Genomic DNA, 25,421 nt, shown 5'->3' with positions numbered 1-25,421 from the left:
ATCATTATTGGTTTCAGTCTGTTTGCAGGATTTGTTGGTAATAAAAAAAAGGTATATTATTAAGCTTTATCCTTTAAAATATATATGTGTACAGATGATGGGAGAGAGCAGGTCTTCTGGTTAAATTCTGAGACTATAGAATGAGAGCACACAGGGAGATGTTTTGAAGTGAATGAAACACTTGATGAGGCTCATGCTGTGGTGAAGTGTTTGCTCACGGTGGGTTTCTCTGCTGCTCTTTGCTCTGGTATTTCTGTCTCAGCTCAGCTGTGTAGATGTTAAGAGGCTTGAAGGGGTTAATGGACAGTAGCATGTTTCCAAAGTAAGTCTGGGGGAAAGAAAATGACACAGCCATTCAATTAATATATGTACACTAAACCTTTTTGGAGAAAAACAATCAAATCTAAAAAACCTAATTTGGGAAGGGCTGTAGATATTTGGGGTCCAGATTTGTTTTGGTAAATTTTAGCCAGTTATCTATGCTTTCATTTTTTTCTGAAGCACCTTTAAATTGTCCTTACCCCACATGCATGGTGTGATTTTCTTTAGCATATACCCAGCTATATGTCATTTTTTCAGTTTTAACACAGATGCCAGCTGCTGGAGAGGTGAAGAAGAGGAGAGGACCTGAGTTACCTGATGTAACTTCTTCTTCAGGTTCAGAAGCACAGAACTCTCGCACACTTCTCTGAGAACATACAGTAAGCAGACAGGTTAATTACACTGTAGGTGCTGTGTGTGTGTGTGTGTGTGTGTGTGTGTGTGTGTGTGTGTGTGTCTGAACTCACTCCAGTTGGGACAGATCTTCCACTTCATCAACCTCCACAGCTCTTTTGCTGCCTGGCATCACCACCTAAAAAAAAAAGACAGTAACATGAGCAGATCCGGAGACACGAGTCAAAATAAGAAGTCCACCTCCACCACGCTCCTCAGGACCAAGACCTTCATACACCTCAGCCCTCACCTTCTCTCTACAGCCATCTTCTAGTCTGGCGAGCTCTGTATATATCATTAGATTCTCAAAACCTGATCGAGAGCCCTTCATGTGTTTTGTTTCTACGCTTCTCTCTGCTGCTAATGTTCCATAAACTTTCCACAGCAGGTGACTGATCCACTTGCAGCGATGGTGCAGTGTGCTGCAGCGTGTTTTAGGTTCTGTTGTATCTGCACAGACCAGGAGGTGAATAAACCAACAGGAAGTCTTTTATGGCTCATTGTTTTGTGTGCACAGCAGCTGTGAGTGATGAAGCAGAACCGACTCCAGCTCCTGGACATCAGACAACCATAGACTCACTGTTCTGAATTGAGGGTTGGGATTAAAGTGTGTGGTGCTCAGTCACTTTGGTTCAGAGCAAGTTTTTCTGGATGACTATTGGGCAATTTACAATTATTGATGAAGGGGGATTCTTAGAGTCTGGCACCACAAGATCTCTCCTTTCCAAACACATTGGTCCACTTTTTAGAGCAGGCCAAGGTGTTTGGAGGTGAGACTAAGATGAAATACAGCTACAGTAACTACCATTTTACACTGTATCTGTATCTATCTGGACCACTAGTACTTTAAAGAGCCTGTCCACCCATTGTCTATCCACACAGGTGTTTCCACTTGTTTGACCTCATTAAACCTCCTGTGAGGACTGTTAGTGTGGGTAAGGTCACATCTTCATCATTGTTAGTGGTTCATGTGAACACAAAGCGGTGCAGTTGCATGTGAATGTGAGTGAATGTGAACAGATGCGTGTTTGGTCCAGGTGTGCTTGAGTTAAAAATATCTCAATTTACACCAAGGATTTGCAAATAATCAAAAGCTTTAAGGCTCCAGTTCATGAATGTTGAAGAACTAAAAGCAGAGGGATATGAAGGAAAATAAAGAGCCAGAATTCCCAGGAGCCAGTGCATACATTGATAGCTGGCTACAGGTTATGTCTCTGCTGTCAATACTTTGGTTGTTTGTGGTGAATAAATATGGTCAGTCTGTTGTTTCTTCCATCCTCTAGGCCGGGGGAGCTCACAGGACTTTCACAATGCTGTGTTAATACCTGTGTGCTGATGCTTCGGCTCTCCAACTTCTCCTGGGTGGGGCCCTCTGATTCCCACGGGCCCCTTCCATTGTTGGCAGAAACAGTCCTGACCTGGCCTCCATTACCATAGACTGTCCCTTTGCTGCAAAGAAACTACAGGTATTAAATAAATATGGTGCACTAAAGTACAATATCATACTTCAAGTAGAAGTAGAAACATGAAACAGGTATGCTGACAGTCCCTTAAAACTATATGTTTGCTAAATTTACTCAGTTTACAGCACTGGAAATTAAATATTTAATTGAACTTTATATTCATGAATAAGAGGTTTATTTGTCCAGTTACTTTTGGCCCTTCTAATCATCACATCTGTGTATATGAAGAAATAAAATTTCTACACCGTTCATCTGATGTGCATGTCAACACATCACACCTCACACTGAAACACAAGTCAGCACTTCAACCTTGTTGTCATTGTTTTCTCTTCCAGTTCAGAGACGACACTGCTCCTGCTGCTACTTCCTGACTGCTCAGTCTCTACTTACAGTCTTTTTCCTACAGTTTCCTCAAGGTATCAATGCATCATCAACAAATACACAAATACAGACTGAATGTATCTGGTGGCAATTTTCTACATAACTTCAACACAACTTTCTGGACTCTGAAGTTATGAAGCTGTAACCTGAGATAAAAACGAAAACTCCAGAAAAGCTATATAGGCCCGGGAACCCAGCCATGGTTTTATAGCTCATTCAACGTCTTCAGGTTGCAGATGATGATGACTCATCTTGCAGGGTCTTCCTGAGAGAGAGCTGCTTCTGTCAGCCGGCCCAGCCTCGGCCAGGTTCCTTAGAGAGCTCAGGCTGCAGTGAAGCCACCACCGGGGCTCAAGGCAGTTAGTGGACAAAGCATCTCATTTCATAATGGATGATCAAAACTCTTGGCTGTGCATGTATGACAACTGATCACTCCTTTATCCGCTTCATCAGAGGTGGCCTGGCTGCCACGGTTCACAAAGACACAAAGATTAAAGTTCAGCTTTTAGAGAAAGAAAAAAAAAAAAAAACAGAAACTGAAAGAGAGCACTGAGTTTTGGAATATAATCAGACAAGCCAAATGATGGGCTGGAAGTCTAAATGTTGTCCTCATTCAATCACTTTTCTTTGTAGATGAATGATGTGGGAAAATATCAGTTACAGAGTAAAGACGTGTGAGTGTAATAAGAAAATACAAACAGACACATTCATTCTTGGGAGAAAACATGTAATAATTATCCACAAGGAACTGGAGAGTGAAGTTACAAATCAAAAAAAAACAAAAACAAAACCAAAATTGGATTCTTAATCGAGTCACTGCAAAAATATATTCTAGGCTGTTGCTAAAATACCCAGCATTCTGAGACACAGGACCAAAATATTTCCTTGTATGATCTAAACAGCAGCCAACCCCAGTTACAACAGGCCCACAGGTACAGTGGACACATATATACTGTATATATTAAAAACATTTCACTACAATAGCTTACAATTACATTCCTAAATTACATTATTCATTGCTGGCATTAAAAAATGGTTTATATAAGGAGGAATGTCAAAAATAAAAATGTTCACTTGGTCAAAATTTAGATCCAAATAAAAATGACTCAACTTAAAAATGATATCAACAATTATGAGATACCAGGTAAAAGTCATTTGAGTCAAAATTATAATAATAATAAGGAATTAAACTTGGTGAAGTATGAGATTTAAATAGTCAAAATGATGGTGGTACTAAGTAATAAGCTGTTGATGTAAAGAACAATTTATGATGCTGGATCAAACTGAAAGATGACTTGATGATAATGTAACACCAAATTATGAGACACCAAGTCAAACATTTGTGTCTGGAGCAGAAATATAACTTTTAAATTAAAATATCACCAAGTAAAGATAATGACTTATGAAAAAATTGTAACTCTACATCAATGAGAAAATAAAAAAAAAAGAGAGAATAAATACTGACTTAATATTTTCACAAAAAAATCATTAGTAGCTTATGAATTTGGCATAAAAAAAGAATTCCTTAGGCATGATGCTGACTTAAAAAAGTCAGTCAATTTTAACTTAGTGTCTCAATCATGACTCAGTATCTCACTAGTTTTGAAAAATGTTTGGTTTTTTTTGTTTTCATATTTTGTTTTAATATCTCAGACTAATTATCTTATTTTTTAAATCTAATATCTCATAATTTTGAGTCACCATGAGTTTAAAAGAAAAAATAAATAAATCATGCCAAATGTTTCATCTGATTTTTTTTCCTTTCCCTGGCAGAAATGGGCTCCATACCATAAATCTGAAGTTCAACTCAAGAAAAACAGGCACAAATCACATAAAATGCAGTTACAAAACATACAGTCCAGTGTGTGGTCTTTAGGCACAGGTGGTGTCTCTTCCTCCACCCTCCGTCTCCACTGCCAGTCTTCGTGCTGCTCCGAGCGCACTCCTGCTAAGAGCCCTTTGGCGTCTCTCTACGAGGGGCCGATGTGAGCTTAAACGCTAAACGGTCCTGGGCTCAGACACATCCCAGCTCTACTTATACGATGTGAAGCATCAGACCCTCGGGTGATCTGGAACAGCTTCACTCACTGTTCCAAGAATCAGAACCAAGCAGAGTGAAGCAGCTTTGAGTGTCTCTGCTCCTCACCTGTGGAACAAGCTTCCTGAACACCTGAGATCTGCTGTCAGCTCATTTCCATCAGAGCTTCAAACATCTGTTTGCTGCAGCTCACCAATAAATTACACACGCCACATCTGTTTAATCTTGTGCCGTGTTTTCAACATCTTCTATCACTGCAGCTCTTCATTTAAAATGGTGTAAGTTTCTTATCTGATTTTATGTAATTGTCATGTGACTTATTAAAATGTTTCTATTTATTCTAATTATTTTTTAAATGCTATTTCAATGTCTTCTTAACGTTCTGTTTTAATATATGTCCGTGTCTCTGTGAAGCACTTTGAATTGCCTTGTGTCTAAATAAACTTGCTTTGCCCATGAGCAACACCATTCATATTACACACAGCTTCCATCACCATGGCTACAGCTTTAAGATGGACTGTGTCCATGTTCACCTTCAGGTTTTAAGTTTGACCAAAATGGATTTTTGAGGGGAAACAGGAGCCCCGTACATCACATGTAGGAGTTCTTGGAACTAAAATTTTCTGACTTATAAATATTGTTCAGGTCAAAATCCAAGGTGAGACTCTTTCCAGTCACTACTTTCCATCACAATTAACAGAAAATGAATAATAATTGGTTATAATAATCAGGCCTCATTATATCTGACCCCAAAGACCATCTCTGAAGACACACAGGCTCCACATCTGCTGGTGGTCACAGCTGAGGCATGATGCAGCTTCAAACTCTGGCAAAAGCAGGTAAGTGAAGCTTGAGTTAATATTTCTAGTGAATATTTATCACTAGTATTAAACATTTGGCCTGATGGGGTATCTATAAAAAGATTTTCAGAACATTCAGTTCAGAAAGTGTCAGTGCAGCCCCTCCTCATATTTAAAAGGAGCTGAGAGCAGTGTTTGTAGCATCTATGATCAAGGACAGAGCCTCAGAGGGAGCAGTGAGCGGCTGATACTCACATCTGGTCACCTTCCAGTCACCTCTGGATCTCCTGAAGGACTCCTGTAAGGAAACACAGCGTCACGGTGGTCAAACACTCTACACGTCATATGAGACCTGCAGCCACTGTTGAGTCACATCAGGACACAGCTGGCTGCGTTCACAGGGGGGTTGTACAAACAAACAAGGTGTGTGTGTAACAACAGGCAGACAGCACATCAGCAGCAGCTCATCAAACAGAACACTGCATCTGGACGTGTAGTGTTCCCTCAGCCGATGGCACGTGCATGTTTGACGATGCTGAGCCTCTGAAAGACACGTTACCTGCGTCCTCACTGTCTCGTCTGGCGTCTCTACAAGAACGGAGGTGACAGAAACTCCTGAGCGCTGTCAGACATGAAGACTTTCCACAGTCAAATGAACAGACTCAGAGAGTGGGCACCCATGAGCAGGTGAAGCTCCGTCATGCAGCGGCCTGCGTTGGGTGGAGGTGCCTGAATGAAGAGGAACCTCCACCAGACAGCGAGGCTCCACCAGGTAGCGGGTGGGGACAAGGAGAAGCGTTCAAACTCAGATGGAGAGATCAGGTAGAAGCCTGGAGGAGGATGCAGGAGGTTTCTGAGAGGTGCAATCAAAACCCAGTGAGCATTTAGTGAAATCATGATGACGAACATCTTTTTTAGAAGAACAACTGGTGCAAAAACACTCTGTGTTCTTATTGTTAAGACGGGATTACAGCAAGTAGACTGCACCGGGTCGAGGCTCATTTAAGACACTGTGGCCTCTGCTTTCACAGCACTGAGTGTGTGTGTGTGTGTGTGTGTGTGTGTGTGTGTGTGTGTGTGTGTGTGTGTGTGTGGTAACGACACTACACGATTTGTCCCCACTACTTTCCATCTGAGCTACTGACATCAATGCTCTAATCACAGTTCAACAAACAGTGTCTGCTGTCTGTGTTGGTCAGTTGTGCTGACTTGTTGTCCACACTGTGACAGTGGGGTTGTGAGATCCTGTGGATGATGTGGTGAAGTGTGTTACCAAGAGGTTGGACGTGTGTGTGTGGCTCTTTAATTTCAGACAGCAGCTCTCTTTGTGGTCAGCGGTGAACTCAGCTGATGAGCCTCACAGGTTGTGTACTGGTTGACTGGGATCAACAACACTCAGACCAGTTCATTTAGTTTGTCCACTGGTGGAAAGAAGCTTCCAGGGACAGATGTGTGATGAAGATAAACCTCATCATCAGTCTGACTTTGACTCACTCCTCCTGTTGTTTCATGGCTCTTTGCAAACAACAAAAATGCTGCATCGCTGCCACCATGTGGACAAACAAGGTCATTTCATGTCCCATCACATTCCATTCCAAGGGAACTGACTGAGCTTCATGTTAAAATACATCCACCAACGAAGAAGAACACAACACATGGACGACAAGAGATGTAAACAAGAAGGACAATAAACACCTGTCCACCATTAAAGCTCCTCTGACTTCATCCTCCCTCATATCACTGAGCACTGCTGCAGACCCCCACCCTTCACTCACCTGATGGAGGGATGATGGATGGATGACAGCTGTTGCTAGGAAACCTCAGCTACATGAAGTCAGGTCAGTGGTTGCAGAGATGAATCAGTTTGTGGTTATAATGTGTTAGATCACCAGGAAACCCCTGTACAGGTGGTCTGGACCAGCTCTCCGTTTAAAGGGTCTGACCCTTCAGCTTTGTAGGACTCTTATCCCGTCAATAGATTCTGTGGCTATTTCAGCTGGTGGCGAGGAGACTCGCCGAGCTTCTAACTGCCTTCCTCTGGGCGTCTACCCTGCTGCCTCTCATACTGCAACTAGTTGAGTCGCCCTATTGAACTAAATACAGATATCAGCCACGCCCATTAACGGCAGCTCTCCTCTAAAGGATCTGTGCACTTGTTCTGGTGCTAGGATATAATTTAGTGGCTCTGTAAGCCCCAAGGATCTGTTGTATTTATTTTGGTTGAAGTAACCTTTAAGAACCACTTGTTTTTATTTGAACACTCAGTCTCCTTGTATAGTCAAAGAAGAGTCATACACTCAAATGAATTCAGACTTAGTATATTTACTTATGTTCGTTGATTTCAAAGAATATGTAACTTATTCATCTAAATTAGTATTGCCAAAATGAGCTGAGGCTGGTTGGCTCACAAATGACTTTTAGAGGGAGATGGATGAAGTGAAAGCCTGGCCAGGGTGTCTATCCTCTGCCAGCAGCTGGTCCCAAGACATCAGAGTCCCTCGACTCTGCACAAAGTCCAGAGTTCCTCTTTAGAAGTATCAGTTTCTTCTTGGCCGCACAAGAAGAAATCCAGTTTGTCATCCACAACTGGTTGGCAGGTTCTTTTCTCTTGCTTGTCCTTTGGTGATCTATTGTCAGCTGTAGAGTCTCTGATCTCTTGTGAGTCATCTTAAGGCTTGTAGACTCCGTCTCCTGCGTAGCTGTTCGAGGAGGGAACTTCGTCGATGGTGAGTAATTCACAAACTTTAAGTTGGTGTTTGTGCTAAAAGATGTTTCATCAGTCCATAACCAGTTCCAACCAGATCGTATCATACTTAGTTACAGCAGTAGCACATCTTGAAATCAACAGTCAGTGATCTTTCTTCATAATCCAACTGCCTCGCTGTTACAAATCATTCCTTCACCGATCTAATACATTTCTGTCTAATATATGTTAAAAAGTGCATTTAAAGCGTTTCAAACCACAGTGTTTTACTATTGAATTCCAATAGTAATCCCAATCATTCACTTTTTAATCATTTCATATGTTCACAGTCATCATCACACTCTCTTCCTTATACTGTCATGTTCACATGACTCACACTTCCCCTTTTCTGGCCTACTGACCCACAAGAGGATTTTCCAGTTCAGGGAAGTCTCAACATGTCACATATCTCATTTTTTAGGATTAAAATCATTCCTTTATATTGCTTCCATTACACATTTCTTATTGATATTTATTTGGGGCATAATCATTCAAATAGAAATCTGTGTCTTACTGTTCAGTTCATGATGTTGGTCCCTTTCAGTTGATGTCAGGAGCTCTGAGATCTCAACCCTTCTGGACAAATGAGATTCATTAGTGAAATAATGAGACAGGTTAGTGATGTATAAGATAATGTGATGTGTTGTTACAACAGTTTGTTCATTGATCTGTTTGTTCATTGAATAAACTATATACATGGTGTGAAAGAAGGTATTTCCATGACTGGAGGACAAATTGAAACGGCTGCTTTCCCACATATTCATTCAGGAAGGAGCCATAATCTTTGTCCAGGGAGTCTCATCTGATTCTTTCAGGATTTACCACTGACTTTAGGTGTTTGTTTTTGTGTAGGATGTTGTGTATAACAGTTGACAACATGGTGTTTGTTTTTTTTGTGCTTTTGTTTTTTCCTACAATGCTTTATTTCAAGCTGAATCGAGAGCTTTTATTCTGAAAAGTTTGACCAAAGTTCAGGTTCTGTTGTTCTCTTGACAGAACTCTGAAACAGACACCAGTTCAGTAAATCCTTCAGACTGACATGTGACTGTGGCCACGACGCCACACGTGAACAGGAACAAAGTGTGTGTGTGTGTGTGTGTGTGTGTGTGTGTGTGTGTGTGTGTGTGTGTGTGTGTGTCTCTTGAGCAGCTTGTTTGTCCTGACTCTTGTGTGTGTGAGCTCACAGTCAGTGTTACTGGTTTCCCTCTCAGACTGACTGAAGTCCTGAAGATGAGTGATTGTGTGGAGGAAGAGGAGGACAGAGCAGAGTCTCCAGGACCCAGCTGTCTGTCTGTGAAGAGCCACCGGTCCAAACTTGAACCTCCAGTCTTCAGTCCTGAACCTGGACCCTCAGACTCACAGTAAGAGACGTGCTTGTGCATATTTTTGCTGCAGCTGATGAACATGACAGAGATGTAAAGATGTCAGTAATTAAAGGGCCGTGGTGGAGCAGAGAAGCAGCCACAGAAGAAGAGAGCAGTGTGTTGGTGAACCTGGATGAGCTGGGATCTAACAGAGTTGACCACACTTTGCAGGATCATTTTACAGCCTGAATGATGAGCTTCACATGTCAGAGCTTCACTCTCCACAGTTAGTTTGATCCAAACTACAGTGAGCAGCTGTTGGAGGAAATGACTGAGCCTCTTTAAAATCAAACTAGATATTTGTCAGCTGTTTATACAGATTTCAGGCTCTATGTAATATGGGCCGCTGATTGTAAAGTGGTTCATACTGAAATAACAACATTTCACCACATTTAGTCAACTTTTTTTCTTTAAACAAGATTTACATCAATATTTGAACTTTGTCATGTTCACTTTTCTTTAACACATACAAATAATATAATGTTGATATTAAGTCTAAATTTTAATGTCAAATCTAGATATTGGTGAAACTTAAATTTTCGCTAATATGGTAATTCGCACTGCTGGTCAGAGGAAGTACCAAAATAAAAGCTGAATCCAGCGTGATCCACAGTCAAGAGGAGTGGGTGGAGAAGGGCAGACGTAACGTACCAGTCATATAAAGGGGCTTTTAAATTTCATTTAATAAGACAGTGTTCTGTACAAGGAAAATAATAGTGAAGTGAGACTAAAATGATGTCCTCAGCATTTGGAGAGAGTGAAAGCTTTTTAGGGAAATGATTTGATGAGAAAATGACATGGACTGTACATATGTGGTTGATGGATCAGCAGCAAACACTTCTCTCAAAAAATGAGATCATGTACAATATCAAGCTTTGAGATGATGCACAGGTATGTTTAAAACAACCCCAACTACAGCCTTACAGGTGGAAATGGGAGACGTGCCTTTAGAAATGAGAAGATGACAGATATCACTGAATTACTGGATCAGTTTACAGGGTCATAGTCCAGGTCATCCAACACCAGAGACGTTAAACCTGGCTGGGAAAAGGAGAAGAGGGAAACAAAAAGCTTTGGGTGGACAATGAATCAGAAAGCTTCAGAACTGAAATCAGTGAAATCAATAAAACGTCAGTCCAACAGTGACATTGTCAGGAATACCACCTTGGATACTTCCAGACACCACAGTAGATTTCACATTGTTTGAAAAGAAGAACAAAGATGAGTTCATTTATAATCCATGTACTATACAAGCTGACACTGACAGTTGCCATAGTTACATCCAGATATAGACAGACGCATCAAAGAACTCATCTATTAAAGCTGGAGGAGCATTTTTGTATTGCAGAATTTCAAATGAAATGTGAGAACCCACTTGCAGGACTGGATGAGACCAGCACGTCTCAGCAGCCTGCAGGACACCTTCTGAGACTACCAGCTGGTCAATGTGCACCATCGTCCTGGGGAGGAAGAACCATCTCTGCAAGCCCTTTGGCACTTTAGCACTGGCTCTGTTGTCTGCAGGGTTTTGAAATATGTTATTCCACCACTGAAAGTCGCCCAATAGCACCAACAAACTGAGCAATGGAGGCAGCGGTATACCAACAGCTCCCATGTTCTGTGAGGTAGATTTACTGTTTTTGTCAATGGAGTCTGGTATGTGGCTTTGAATAGAGCAATGGCTGTTTCTGGTTAAACAAAAAGGATCTTTCCTTTAACAAAAATGTCTGTCTCAGTAGGAACCCTGTCCATAATATTGTCAGACACATATATTAATAATCTGAACCTGTTAGTAGCAAATCAGGAACTTTCAGTGGACGTACTAATTTGGACAACTGCCTTGTTTTCTTAAGTTGCAGCCTTTTACCTCTTATAGTGTTCTTGCATCATATTGGACTGACTCCATTTAGGCCCAAAATGATGGAAAATAGGGTCCAGGTTTGAAAGTATCTGAATTATCTTAGCCACAGCTTTAAGAAGAGTAAATATGACAAAGTTCACAAATATTGCTGTAAATCTGGTTTTAACATTATTTGCAACTAAATGTGGTGAAATGTTAATTTCAGTCTGAACTACCTAACAATCTTACACCAGCACAAAGCACAACACCAGTGTCTTTGCTAGTGTGTGTTGGTGTTAAAATGAGGTGAGGTCAGGAGCGTTGTCGACTCATTTCTATCTCATTTCATTCAGTTTCACCTGAGGCTGTAAAATATGAAAGTGAGGGAACAAAAACATGCATTGCGCCTTTAGGTGAATATTTTTCAGCCGGGCCTGTTTGGTGGAATCCTGCTGTAGCTGTAGACGTCTGCTCGCACACTTTCACTCTGCACACCAGCAGTTTCCTCTGCAGAGAAGAGCTCTGTCTTACTCCCTGCTAAATTCACCGTTATCAGAGAAATCCACCAAGGTGCAGGTGCACCTGGCTTTTAGAGGGGATGGGAGAGAGCTCTCTGTCCTAAATGCTCTGGCTCCATGTGCCTAGATGGTTAAAATAGGCCCGAAGTCTTCAGAAGGAACCAATGGGCTCAGAGCTGAGAGCCACAGACAGAGGAGGGAAGTCACAAAGTGTTGAGAGACAAACTCACACACTGTTGGTTTGGCTCTTTTCATGGGGTTTTTTTTGTCAAGAACAAACATGTAGAATAACAGCAGAATGATCCTTTAATTACACACAAGACTGTCTTTACCATCACTGATATCTGTGCAGATGTAACTCTGACAAACTGTGTGTTTGTCAGTGAAGTTGTGTGATGGTCAGATGAAGCCTGCAGCAGGATGTGGTGTTTGCTGTTGTCACAGTCATGTAGAAACACACAGGCCTCCTTGTGTGAAATGAAGCTGAACTCCAGAGAAAGAATCAATATGGAGAAGAAGAGCAGACACATCAGCAGCCATTAGTTTTAGTCAGGATGTTGTTTTGTCTTCATTTGTGGCAGTGGCAGTGTCGAGGTCACAGACATCTGATCCTCTCATCTTACCTTTGTATCACTCTGCTTCTTTAGAGCTGATGTGAGACAGGTCATCAACAGCTGGAGACTGGACACATTTAATGACTGACTGACACAACAGTGTTGTTTCTGGATGCTGCTGTGTTGCTTCCATCCTTCAGTACAGTGTGCGATGCTGAATGGTGACATCACTGCAGGACGTCAGCTGAGAGTTCCCACAATGACTCTGTCATCAGAGAATTGATCAGTGATCCATGTGATATGAATAAAAACATGTTTGTGTTTGCAGAGGTCAGAACCACAGACTGAGAGCAGAGTCTCCAGGATCCAGCTGTCTGTCTATGAAGAGTGACCGGTCCAAAGATCTTCCTCTGGTCTTCAGGCCTCAACCTGGACCCTCAGACTCACAGTAAGAGACAGTATCTACTGTAAACTGAGCTGAAGATGATTCAGTTATTAGACATATTTGACTGTGACATGTTAGTGATGAAGACATGTCTTCACAGAGGGAGGAAGAGGAGTGGTGTCTCTGTGGAGGAGCAGCTGTCCTGCTGTGCTCTGTGTCAGGACGTCCTGAAGGATCCAGTCTCTACCAGCTGTGGACACTGGTTCTGCAGACAGTGCTTCACCTCATACTGGGACCAGTCTGGGTCTTCAGGAGACCCCTCCTGTCCCCAGTGTGGACAAAGACCCAGAACCAGACCTGGACTGCAGACAGCCAGTCAGAGCAGCACTGTACAAAGTGAGACTGAACATGTGTCTGCTGATGTCTTCATTTCTGAAACCAGGACCTGTTGTTTTCTCCAGTGTCAGTTGTTCTATCACACAGCACTGACATTTCAGATGATTCTAAAAAGCACAACATTAAAAAGCTTTTCTTTGCTGCTCTTTAGTTTTTCTGTAGCTGATGAAAATAATCAGCAGATTCTCAGATTCTCTGTCTTCAGTCTGACATTGTCTCTTCTCTTTCAGCAGATAGTGGTCTGCAGGAGGTTTTAGATCAACATAAGATCAGTCTGAGGAGCAGATGTGAACGTGTGACTGAAGGAAGTGATGGAACAGGAAGTGGAACCCTCCTCAACAGGATCTACACTGAGCTCTACATCACAGAGGGACAGAGTGAAGAGGTTAATACCCAACATGAGGTGAGGCAGCTGGAGACAGCTTCCAAGATGAAGACCCTCCATGACGCTCCAATCAAGTGCCACGACATCTTTAAAGCCTTACCTGACCAACAGAGACACATCAGAGTGGTTCTGACCAATGGTGTCGCTGGTGTTGGAAAAACTTTCTCAGTGCAGAAGTTCAGTCTGGACTGGGCAGAGGGCTTGGAGAACCAAGATGTCAGTCTGCTGGTTCTGCTTTCATTCAGGGAGCTGAACCTGATCAGAGAGCAGCAGTACAGTCTTCTCAGGCTGCTCCATGTTTTCCATCCAACATTACAGAAGGTCACAGCAGAGCAGCTGGCTGTCTGTAAAGTTCTGTTCATCTTGGACGGCCTGGATGAAAACAGACTTTCACTGGATTTCACCAACAGGGAGGTTGTGTCTGATGTCACACAGACGTCCTCAGTCAACCTGCTGCTGACAAACCTCATCCAGGGGAACCTGCTTCCCTCGGCTCTGGTCTGGATCACTTCCAGACCTGCAGCAGCCAATCAGATCCCTCCTACATGTGTTGACAGGGTAACAGAGGTACGAGGCTTCACTGACACCCAGAAGGAGGAGTACTTCAGGAGGAGATCCAGTGATGAAGAGCTGTCCAGCAGAACCATCTCACACATCAAGAAGTCCAGGAGCCTCCACATCATGTGTCAAGTCCCAGTCTTCTGCTGGATCACTGCTACAGTTCTGGAGCACGTGTTGACTACAGAGCAGAGAGGAGAGCTGCCCCAGACCCTGACTGACCTGTTCTCACACTTCCTGCTGGTTCAGACAAAGAGGAAGAAGCTCAAGTATGATGGGGAACATGAGACGAGTTCACAGGAGCTGATGGAGGCTGACAGGGAAGTTCTTCTGAAGCTGGGGAGGCTGGCATTTGAACATCTGGAGAAAGGAAACATCATGTTCTACCAAGAAGACCTGGAGCAGTGTGGTCTGGATGTCACAGAGGCCTCGGTGTACTCAGGACTCTTTACTGAGATCTTCAAAAGAGAGAGTGTGATCTTCCAGAAAACAGTCTACTGCTTTGTTCATCTGAGCATTCAGGAGTTTCTGGCTGCAGTCTACATGTTCCACTGTTACACCAACAGGAACACAGAGGTCCTGGAGAACTTCCTGGGACAAGACTACAAACACAGAAACTCAACCTCAGAGTCTGTTTTTGAGAAGATTTCTCAATTTTTTCGAAACCACGAAAGTCATCATCTACCTCTAGATGTCTTCCTGAGGGCAGCCATGGAGAAATCCCTCAGAGGTAAAAATGGTCACCTGGACCTGTTTGTTCGCTTCCTTCATGGCCTCTCTCTGGAGTCCAACCAGAGACTCTTAGGAGGTCTGCTGGGTCAGACAGAGAACAGTCCAGAAACCATCCAGAGAGCCATCAACAACCTGAAGAAGATGAACAGTGATAAATTCTCTCCTGACAGAAGCATCAACATCTTCCACTGTCTGATGGAGATGAAGGACCACTCAGTTCATCAGGAGATCCAAGAGTTCCTGAAGTCAGAGACCAGATCAGGGAAGAAACTCTCTGTGATCCACTGCTCAGCTCTGGCCTACATGCTGCAGATGTCAGAGGAGGTTCTGGATGAATTGGACCTGAAGAAGTACAACACATCAGAGGAGGGACGACTGAGACTGATCCCAGCTGTGAGGAACTGCAGGAAGGCTCGGTGAGTCCAGACATGATCAATATAATTATCAGTCAGTAGATTAGATCAGTAGTTGAGTTAAATTCAGAAACACTTTCCATTTATTCTCATTATTCTTAGTTTTACTTTGAAACAATCAAAGGTCAGTTGTGTTTTTTTCTGGAGGTGTTGTAAATGCTGTGAGCACCAAAATGTAGATGTTTCAGTTGGTTGCGATTGTTGCTGTTAAGTTGATAGAACACTTGTTTTGTTTATTTGTAATAATTGTTGGATGCATCATTGATTTGTTAATGTTCTGTGTTGTTTTGAGTCTTTTTGGTTTAATTCAAACCAGATCAAACTAATTAAAGCAGCTCCACTGATCTTACACCTCAGTGTGTTTCCAGGTGTTTCCAGGTGTTGGGGAGGACACCTGCATATGAGAAAACAGTAGTATTAAACCTTTAGTGTGTCCTCAGGTGATGTCACCTGAGGACGACACCAGGCCTCTGTAGCCCCCCCTAATCTCTGCTGCATAACACACCTTAATGTAACAGCCGAGGGTTGGTGGTTGAGGTGCATTGTGGGTAATGTAGGCACCAGGTTTTATTTTTGAGGAAGAAGAATGTGTGAATGAAAAAAGAAGATGTCTCTGGTTCAGCTTTGTTGATACTGTCCATTGTGACAGTGTTACAGGAGAGCAGTGATGAATCTGTGGAGGTCTGTATTCAGGACTCATGAGGTTTCTATGACAACAGTCATCAGTGTTTGACAGTGAACAGTGAATGCAGTGAAGCTCTAATGAGCAGGTTCTAGCAGGTGTTTAGTAAAGTTTGTATAAGACCTGAATCATTGTCCAGAGATGACTGAAGTCATGATGAGCATGGAGGATGTTAGGGGACGCCCCCCCCCTTTAAATCACAGGAGACAACAACAGTGGGCTCCAATGAAAGCTGCTTTAAAAGTGGAGCTGAACAGCAGCCACTGTGGTAACAACAAACACTGATGGGATAATGGTTCATGATCAAACAGAATGTAACAGCTGCACAAGCAGAGAAAAGTCATCACATCAGTGAAATGACTCAACTGGTCAAAGCAGACCAAGAGTGGAGATGTATTGACCTGATCAAGGCTGAGCTTTATTGATTATTGAACTTTTCATGTTGAAGAGTGAACTTGTGTTTTTTCAAGTGTCATGTAGGAGCTTTAAAGTCTTTCCATAGATTGTGCTGAATGAGACAGAAAGTCCCAGGTGTTTTCTCTCTTGTTGCTGTAGAGGAGAGTCGGATCAGGAAATGTTCAGCTTCAGCCAAGAACACAGGTGTGAATCTATCAGAGCAGAATGGGAGGATTCAGTCTTCTTCTACACACCAGAGCTCAGTGTCGTGTTTCTGTGAGGACCTTCTGTGAAAACCAGGCAGCAAACAGAGATTAGATTGAACTGTTGACTGAGTTGACACCTAACCCTCCTCCATGGTCTTGTGGATCAAATCGAGTCCACTAAGTGTTGATCACTAGTGTTTTACTGAGGACAGTTTGTTCATGGATCAACGTGGGCGCTGCCACTGATTCACCACAATGAGCCAGATGTGTTTTATGCAGTGGTGTGTGTTGACTTCTACAGAGAGGCAGCAGAGCCAAGCAATCTGGAGTCAGTTTAAAAACAGTGGAGAATAAAACTGTTTTTCTGAACAAGATTCTGACTCTGGATCAAATCATATGATGGAAGCAGAAATGTAACATCATTTTCCCTCCTTCATCTGCACAACAAAGATTCCCATGAAACTCTGCAGGTCTGAGAGAGAGTGATGAGAATTATTGTTTCATGTCAAACACAATCAGATCAGATGAGCTGAGCCACAGATGTGAAGAGCAGATGTTCATCACATCATCATCTTTTCTCATCAGATGCATTTTAACTTCAGTGTCTTTTATTACAAACTGTCTGATTTTATTCTAACACACTTTATGTTTTCTCTCATCACAGACTTATTTGTTGCGGAATCTCAGAGACTCACTGTGAAGTCGTGTCCTCAGCTCTGAAGTCCAACCCCTCCCATCTGAGACACCTGGACCTGAGTGGAAACTGGGACATGAAGGATTCAGCAGTGAAGCAGCTGTGTGCTGGACTGGAGAGTCCAAACTGTAGACTGGAGACTCTGAGGTCAGTTCACTGACTGGAGCTGTTGTAGTTTTATATTCAGTTCAAATCTGTGAAGTTCCAGTTTTTCATTGGTTGGTTCATTTTCAGGATTTCTGTGTGAGGATTTAAAAAATCAGCCAGTGAAGAGAAAGAAGGAAGATGAGACCAGGAGCAGAGTGATGATGGGGAGGGTCAGGAGAATCCCCGGGGGCCGTTTGGGGGCCGGGGCCGGACTGATTATTGTGTAGACTAATAATATTGTGTTATATAAAAGTGGTCTACCTCGCTGCACCATCCTGCAGCCTGAACTGAGCCTTGAAGCTGAGTTGGCAGCTGAAATGCTAAGCAGGGGCGTTGTAGCTAGCTGCTAGCTCAGCTCATATTAAATGTGGCTAGTATAGCTAGCTGCTAGTTGTTGGGCAGCAGCCCTGTGCTTGTGTTAGCTGCTGTTTGTCTTTGTGTGTTATTAACAGCTGGGACTGGTGATCTCCAGGTAAAATGAAGGGTCCCACTCGGCCCCTGGATGAGAGCAGTCACAGTGTTTGTGATTCAGAGCAGCAGAGAATTGACAGAGTTTGATGTTAAAATCAGAAAGTTGATGAGAATCAAACTGCAACAGTCTCACAGATCTTCTGCTGCTGCTGCTGATCTGAACACCAGCAAAGCTGCAGCTCTCTGCAACCAACACATATTGCAGCTGTTGTTGTGTGTTGATGTCAGCACTGCAGCATCATGGGAAGCCACAGACCTTCAGACTGCAACACAAACCAGATCAAAGCAGGGCCAGTGGCTGAGGCGGGAAAGTGGAGACAAGAGGAAACTCAGCTGGGACATGGAGGCAGGAAGGATTAGATTGATGCTGGGAGCAATTTATGAGCAGCTCCCACCTCCCCAACATCATAGTGAATAAACAGGTGAGGAGCCAACATGTCCTCTATGTTCAGGTGGAGCTTCATGTGGCTCCTTCTATCAGGGGCTAAAACAAGCCTGTCTCCAGGCCCACACACCTGGAGACATCAGCAGGTGCTGAGGTGTCTCCCAGCAGCCACTGAGAGTCAGAGCTCAGAGGTGAACTCACTGGAGGCAGAAGGAGACAAGATGGATTTGATTTGTTGGTGAGGGTGAAGGACTCAGGAAGCAGCTTTGAACAGGCGTGATGCAGCTGAAGGCAGGGAGGGACTGGCCAATCAGAGGAGATCCAGGAAAACAGCTCCCAGTTCTTCAGGAGACAGCTGCCACTGATCTGAGAGCAGATGTTGTGTTGTGGTCAGAAACACAGCAGCTTGTGTATGTTGTGGAGCTGACAGTACCATGGGAGGACGCAGGAGAAACGGCCTCTGAGAGGAAACAGCTCAGATACACAGAGCTGGCAGCAGAGGCAGAGGAGCCTGCTCTGAAAGCTGAGCTCCAGGGGAGGTTGGCTGTAGGGGTTTTGTTGGCAGATCAGTCTGGTCCCTGTTACCTGAACTGAGCTGCTCTCACTTCTGTTCTCTTCAAGTCCACGTTGTGCTTCTCTGAACCTGTGCACTGTGAACTCAAAGCGCTCCAGGTGTCCTTCATGTCATATCTAGTTGATTGTGTGTGAACACTTCTTCTAATCACATGAATAACACAAGTGGTCATGTGACTGTGGTTCAGGAGCAGTTACCAGAGCAGACTGACACTGACACTCAGAGAAACTCTGTTCATCAACTATCAGACCTAAACCGTGGACGTTGTGCTGAGCTGAAGGGTTGTAGGACTGTGAGCACAGGTTTGATCTCTGCTCTGTGACCTTCATTAACCCCGTCCTCACTCAGTCTGCTCCTCACTGGGGGGTTGATGTGAAAATCAGATGAATTCTACTTCCTCATTCAGTGAAGATCAGCTGAATAAATCTGTGGTGTTTTCCAGCAGGAGGCTCTGAACGTTACCTGAAGGTGAACTGGTTGTTGCTGCAGGTCACAGAATCTGACGGCTCACAGAATGGGCTGTAACACCGGTGGTAGACTGAGGCCGAGCACTCGTCCTCCTCAAGTTCTCAACAGTCACACAAGTTCTTCTTTAAAGATGTGGACACAGAGAAATCTTTTCCCTCCTCCTGTAAATGTGACATTGTGCAGTTGTTTGGTGACTTTGGAACATTGAAGCTGCTCCACCATGTTTGTTCTGAACAGTGTGACTGAGTTCTCACTGTTTGTTCACGTCCTCAGTGTTTTGTTTCTGTGCTGATGTCTGTAGTGTCAGAGAGGGAACAGACTAAACAGACGTGAATCCTCTGATTCTCCTCTGATTACAGACTGAACTGAGGTCAGCAGCAGCTGATCAACCTGTGTTCACACCAACAGCTGTATGAATGTTGTGCTGACATTTGGATGATGTGTGTAGAAGGCTGACATGATGAAGATCCACAATAACAGAAGGACAAAGTCACTCTACTCATTTTAGACCAAGATCATTGATCAGGACAAATCTGATTGATTATCAATCATTGATCTACATCTTTGATTCTTTATTCAGATTGATGGACTGCAGTTTGTCAGAGATCAGCTGTTCTTCTCTGGTCTCAGCTCTGAAGTCCAACCCCTCCCATCTGAGAAAACTGGACCTGACTGGAAACCAGGACCTGCAGGATCCAGGAGTGAAGGGTCTGTGTGGTTTTCTGCAGAGTCCAGACTGTAGACTGGAGACTCTGAGGTCAGACTCCATGTTTTCTTTCTGTGCTGAGATGAATGTGATGTGAAAGTTGTGTTGACACTGAGCTGCAGACATGAGGCTGATATTATACTGATCCACACCGAGGATCTTCATGGTAAAGTCTGTTTTCTTCTTCTCTGCTTTTAGTCCAGTGACTGTTTCTCTTCAACTTTCACCTCATGACTTTTTAAAACACCAACAGAAACACATTGAATCTGTCAGACAATAACTGATCTATAATCAATAGCTGATGGTCCCAACACTTTTATAAGGCTCTGTGATGTTTGTACTGACTCCAATATTCAAAGCCAAGTTGTCATAGCAACATGGTGTTTCATCACTTTAAATCCTGTAGGTTTGACTTTGTTAAATATTTGAGCTCAGTCACCAGGTGTCTGTGTCTCTGCCGTTCCATCAACTAGTGAATTTAATATATATTTCTATACATTTGTTCTCATGTCTCCAAACTTCAGCCTGACATGTTTGTTGTCTTTGAAAACTTGAGGATCTTTAGTAGAATCTGCACAACATGAGTTTGTATAGATGGAGCCACAGGTGGAGCTGGCAGAGTTGAAGAGGTGGAGTCACTACGTCTTTATTGAAGCAGCAGCATGTTGTCATGAATATTAATGAGAGCTGTTTTTACTTTGTCTGTTTGACTCTTTGTGGTTTCAAGCAGGAACTTTGTCTCCTAAACTCACATCTTTGATTCTTTATTCAGATTGAGGGGCTGCAGTTTGTCAGAGATCAGCTGTTCTTCTCTGGTCTCAGCTCTGAAGTCCAACCCCTCCCATCTGAGAGAACTGGACCTGAGTAGAAACCAGGACCTGCAGGATCCAGGAGTGAAGGGTCTGTGTGGTTTTCTGCAGAGTCCAGACTGTAGACTGGAGACTCTGAGGTCAGTTCACTGTTGTAGATCTTATATCTTGAATCCACAGCTAATGAAGCTTCACACACAAGTTGAATCCATTGACTGTGAATGAATGAATGACATTGTAAATAGTTGTTGTCTCATGTTTCCAGTTGTTCTTCTCTCACACTGAGAATGATTCTTCAGTTTCAGCTCATTTCACTCACTTGTCATGAATAATGTCTGTTCACTTCAGTTCAACCTTCACAGCTCACACACTCGTATTTCTCTCAGTCAGAGGACTCATGTTTTCTAAATCCCCTGTAGAAAATGTCCAGTGTTAGTTGTTCAAGTCAATTCATTTTTATCACAACAACATACACAAGATCCTCACAACTAATATTTGTCCAAAGAAAGTGAAGAAACAATCTTCTTTTTTTCAGTAGATTTCAGTGAAGTGTCAGGACTAATGTCTGTTTGATCAAACTGTGTGTGTGTGTTTTCATCTGCAACACAACACACACAACTGTTGTGTTGACAATGTTGTGTTGTACTGACATGATGAAGATCCACAATAACAGAAGGACAAAGTCACTCTACTCATTTTAGACAAAGATCATTGATCAGGACAAATCTGATTGATTATCAATCATTGATCTACATCTTTGATTCTTTATTCAGATTGAGGAGCTGCAGGTTGTCAAAGATCAGCTGTTCTTCTCTGGGCTCAGCTCTGAAGTCCAACCCCTCCCATCTGAGAGAACTGGACCTGAGTCTCAACAACCTGCAGGATCCAGACCTGAAGGATCTCCGTGGTCTCGTGGAGAGTCCAGACTGTAGACTGGAGACTCTGAGGTCAGTAGAGGGGCAGAGTCAGTCCATGCTGCTCTCAGCAGTATTGTACTAAACACAGTTAGTATCAGAGCAAAGATCCAGTGTTTCCTGTGAACCTCCAACCTCCTCAGTGGCTGCTTTCCTCAGTGAAGCTGTGAGAGGAGAACGGGGACAGGCTTCAGGATTGGACAGAAAGACAGAGAGAGAGACAACAGTCAGCCAATCAGAGCAGCCAGAAGCTTGTTGTGATCATGTGTGTGAGTTGATGTGAAGACGACTGTTGTTGTTGTGTTGATGTGTACAGGAAATAAAGCTGATTCCAGCTGACAGCCTCACAGATGGACAGAGACAGTGTCCTCATTCATCAAACTGTCCAATCTGATCTGAGACTGTTTGTTCTCTGGTTTCAACACTAAACAGCTGATCAGTTTCCTCTGTGTCACAGCTCTGAGATCAGTGTGATGGAGCCTGACAGTCCCTGGCTCTTAGTGACAGCCTCCATGTTCAGTCAGGTGATGTTTCAGAAGCAGCTCACATGTTGATCAACACACAGAGACTCTGTGTTTAAAGTGACATCAGCTGACAGGTAACAGGAGTGAATCCATCACTGACCTGTTGCTGACTCAGCACTTTGTTTCCACTGTGGACTGAGTGAAATGTGCAGAGTGAACAGACTTGATGCTGAACGTCTCTGCAGGTCTGTGAGCTTCCAGCTCAGTGTGTTCACTCCAACACGTTAACATGAGAGCTGAGAGGAAGCAGCTGCTGCACATCTGGTCTGAACAGGACTGAAGTCCCTGCTGCATCACTGACTGATGAAGTGAGTCTCTGTAAACACTGATTCATCTCCTCTGCTTTCTTCTTCTCTGTACAGCTGGAGGGGGTGAGAGTGGAGAGGAGAGCTTGATCCAGCAGTGACTGACAGAGGAATCAGAAGAAGTGGAGATGACTCTCAGTGCTGCAGTCTGAACTGATCTGAGAACAGCTCCACTGTCACACACAGAGTCCAGTCCACCATCATCCCTATGTTTTCCTCTGGATCTGACAGAGCATCATCAGTGTCTCTGGACTTCAAGCTCATGGAGTTCAGCTCTGAACAGTTTCCTTGTTGAGCTTCACAAAGAGGGAATTTCACAGTAAAATGACTTGAACTCTGAAGATTAGTTTGACTCAGACGTTGAAGCCTCATTCATAACACTGAATATGCTAAATATTTGTAACCAGCCCCTGCAGCAAATAGAAACCAAAAGAGATTTTTACTGTAGTAGAAGTTAAAATATTTTAAGATAAAAGTAAAAAGTCAGTTGAAGTTAAAATCTACTCATTATGTTACTGTTACATTTTCATAGTATTGTATTTTATTGCACATTTACTGCTTCTCTTAAGCCTGTTGAGATATGAGATTTTTAGCCATATCTCCCAGCATTTTTATATGAGCATGTCTATATATCTTAATGATAAGTCAACAAGTATCATTGGTTTAATTAATCATTAATTAATTAATCCTTCTGTGTGGTAAATAATGTTTTTATATTTACTTCCTGTTCTTTATAGCCTTATATTTGACTGGTGTTTAGTTCTGCTGTTTGTAGCAGAATAATAATTCAGTGTAAATTCAAATGAAGCTTAAACTTTCACCGACACAGTGAGGGGGGCAGTAGAGTTTCAGGAGCCAGAACAACCTCCACCAATCAGAGATTAATTCAGCCTGAGAGGTAAAACCCAGGGCTGGTGAGAGCGTCATCATCTTCATCAGCTCCTCTCTTCTCTCATTGGCTGTCATTCACAGCTGATCCACAGAAATACTCTGGGCTTTGTTTACTAGAGGTTTTAATGTTGGCATTTCACTTGTTTCTTGTCTTTGTTTAACACGACTGTTTTTACATCCAGAGACTGTTGATGTGAAGTGCAGCATTATCAATGGCCATAATTAGCAAATCATTTGAACACATTTCCTCCATCCACTACTGACTTATTCAATGACCTTGTTGCTTCCAATGATAATTTAAGATTCTCTTTAGATTCAGTTTCTCCTGATCAAAAAACACCACAAATCAAATCACCATGGAAAAAGAAGCTGTTGAAAAACTGAGAGAGGACAGAGGAAAAGCAAATCACATGTTCACTTGTATATTTTTAAACATAGGGTTTTAATTAACAATTAATTCAGAAAACCAAAATAACCACAGTTTCCTTTTCTACAGTTGATAATCTTTTAAATCCACCACCTGCTCTCAGTCTAACTCAACTTTCAACTGAGAAAATCTCAGCACAGTTTTAAAAGAAAACATTTCTGTTAGAGCCAGCATAGAAAATATTAACACACACACTCTCATGGGCTCCCAGCTATGATGTCAACCAATCTGCTACCTTACTCTCTCCTAAGGAACAACAAGACTAATAAAGTCCTCTGAACTCAGGAAACCTACTGCTTTTAAAATGTCAATGATCAATCTGGACTGCCAGTTAAATAATTCCAGACACATTTCTTTGAGAGAAAATTGTTTTTAATCAGCCACTCACATTTCACCAGTAACATTTTAGAAAAGTTCCAATCTGGTTATTCAGCAACCCACAGCACAGAGAGTGCTGTAATCAAAGTGGTAAATGAGAAATGAGCCGGTCTCTGACTGTGTTTTAGTCTGATTTATTCTTATTTAATGAAACAGCCATAGGAATGGTGAATATCCTCAGGGGACCCACAGTACTGAATATGGTCTTCCTCAAGGAACCATTCACAGCCCAATCCTGTTTTCACTATATTTGCTCCCATTGGGAAACAGTATCAATCATCACCATATTGGGTACCATCTGTACGCTGATGATACAAAATTGTACATCTCTGTTTCCCCAAATGACTCCATTGCACTGCTCTCTCTCATCACCTGTCTCGCTAACATTAACACATGGATGTGTAAAAACCTTTTAAAAGCAGCAAGAGAAAATCTACACTTTGTGTTGGGTCTCAGCAAACAAATGAAAACACTAATCACATATTTGGGATCACTTTAGCCTCAGATCTTTAGAGGAAGAAATAAGAAATGTTTCCAAAGTCTCTCAGAATCCTCACTCACACTTTTATCACTACCTGTTTAGACTGTTGTGATTCTCTGTACCTTTCAGAAACCACTGTAAAGTTGTGACATGAGATTTTCTTTGGTTTTATGTTCCATGCAGATCACTAAGCTCTTCCACTACCTTTCTTTTAGATGTCTTTTCAGTGTTTTTTGTTGTTGTGTTGTTTTAATCCTGTGTGAATCACTTTGGCCAAAGTGTTTGTAGGACATATTTTATGTATGTTATCTATATGTTATATCAATAAAGTTGAATTGAAAAACATTTTAGAGCCAAGTTTGACCTGTTGCTGCCCAGAGGGACCACCTGTCCTGCAGAGTCTGTCAGTCTTCATGTGTCAGGACAGAGTGAAGCAGCTCCACGGTTTCTGCACCGGCCTTCACTCACACTCACCTGCTCACCTGAGTGATTATCTGCTTTAATCTGAACCATGCTCTGAAACTTCATGGTCTGCACCCACACTGACAACTTGTTGCTGATTGGCTGGTTGGTGATTCCCTTGAGCCAATCACTTCCTCTCCTGCCTCCTGACCAAACAGACCTCAGTGACTCTGACTGTTGGTGGGTTGAAGAGCTGAGCAGCTGCTGATCTCCTGCA

General features: G+C 42.7%; 2 protein-coding genes across 3 annotated transcripts in view; one reads left to right on the top strand and one right to left on the bottom strand.

The window, feature by feature from the left end:
• LOC139609622 (protein NLRC3-like) overlaps window positions 1-25,421 on the bottom strand; it is a 248,792-nt gene that overhangs the window by 190,197 nt on the left and 33,174 nt on the right. The gene's annotated exons all lie outside the window — the stretch shown is intronic.
• Window positions 10,051-20,138, top strand: LOC139609946 (protein NLRC3-like). The gene is made up of 6 exons (XM_071465017.1): window positions 10,051-10,079; window positions 12,744-12,863; window positions 12,967-13,196; window positions 13,427-15,287; window positions 17,233-17,409; window positions 19,888-20,138. Exons 1-6 carry the CDS (start codon window positions 10,051-10,053, stop codon window positions 20,108-20,110), a joined length of 2,640 nt encoding a protein of 879 aa, XP_071321118.1. The 3' UTR covers window positions 20,111-20,138.

Source organism: Trachinotus anak, unplaced genomic scaffold (genome assembly GCF_046630095.1).
Source record: "Trachinotus anak isolate AG129_WGS33_773 ecotype Australia unplaced genomic scaffold, CSIRO_AGI_Tana_v1 ptg000026l, whole genome shotgun sequence".
NCBI classification, from domain to species: Eukaryota; Metazoa; Chordata; class Actinopteri; order Carangiformes; family Carangidae; genus Trachinotus; species Trachinotus anak.
This window is presented reverse-complemented; position numbering and strand designations above follow the sequence as displayed.

Coding starts and splice junctions, on each gene's coding strand:
- LOC139609946 (XM_071465017.1), top strand. CDS start 10,051: ATGGTAATTCGCACTGCTGGTCAGAGGAA. Junction 15,288..17,232: donor AGGAACTGCAGGAAGGCTCG/GTGAGTCCAGAC, acceptor CTCTCATCACAG/ACTTATTTGTTGCGGAATCT. Junction 17,410..19,887: donor TGTAGACTGGAGACTCTGAG/GTCAGTTCACTG, acceptor TTCTTTATTCAG/ATTGATGGACTGCAGTTTGT.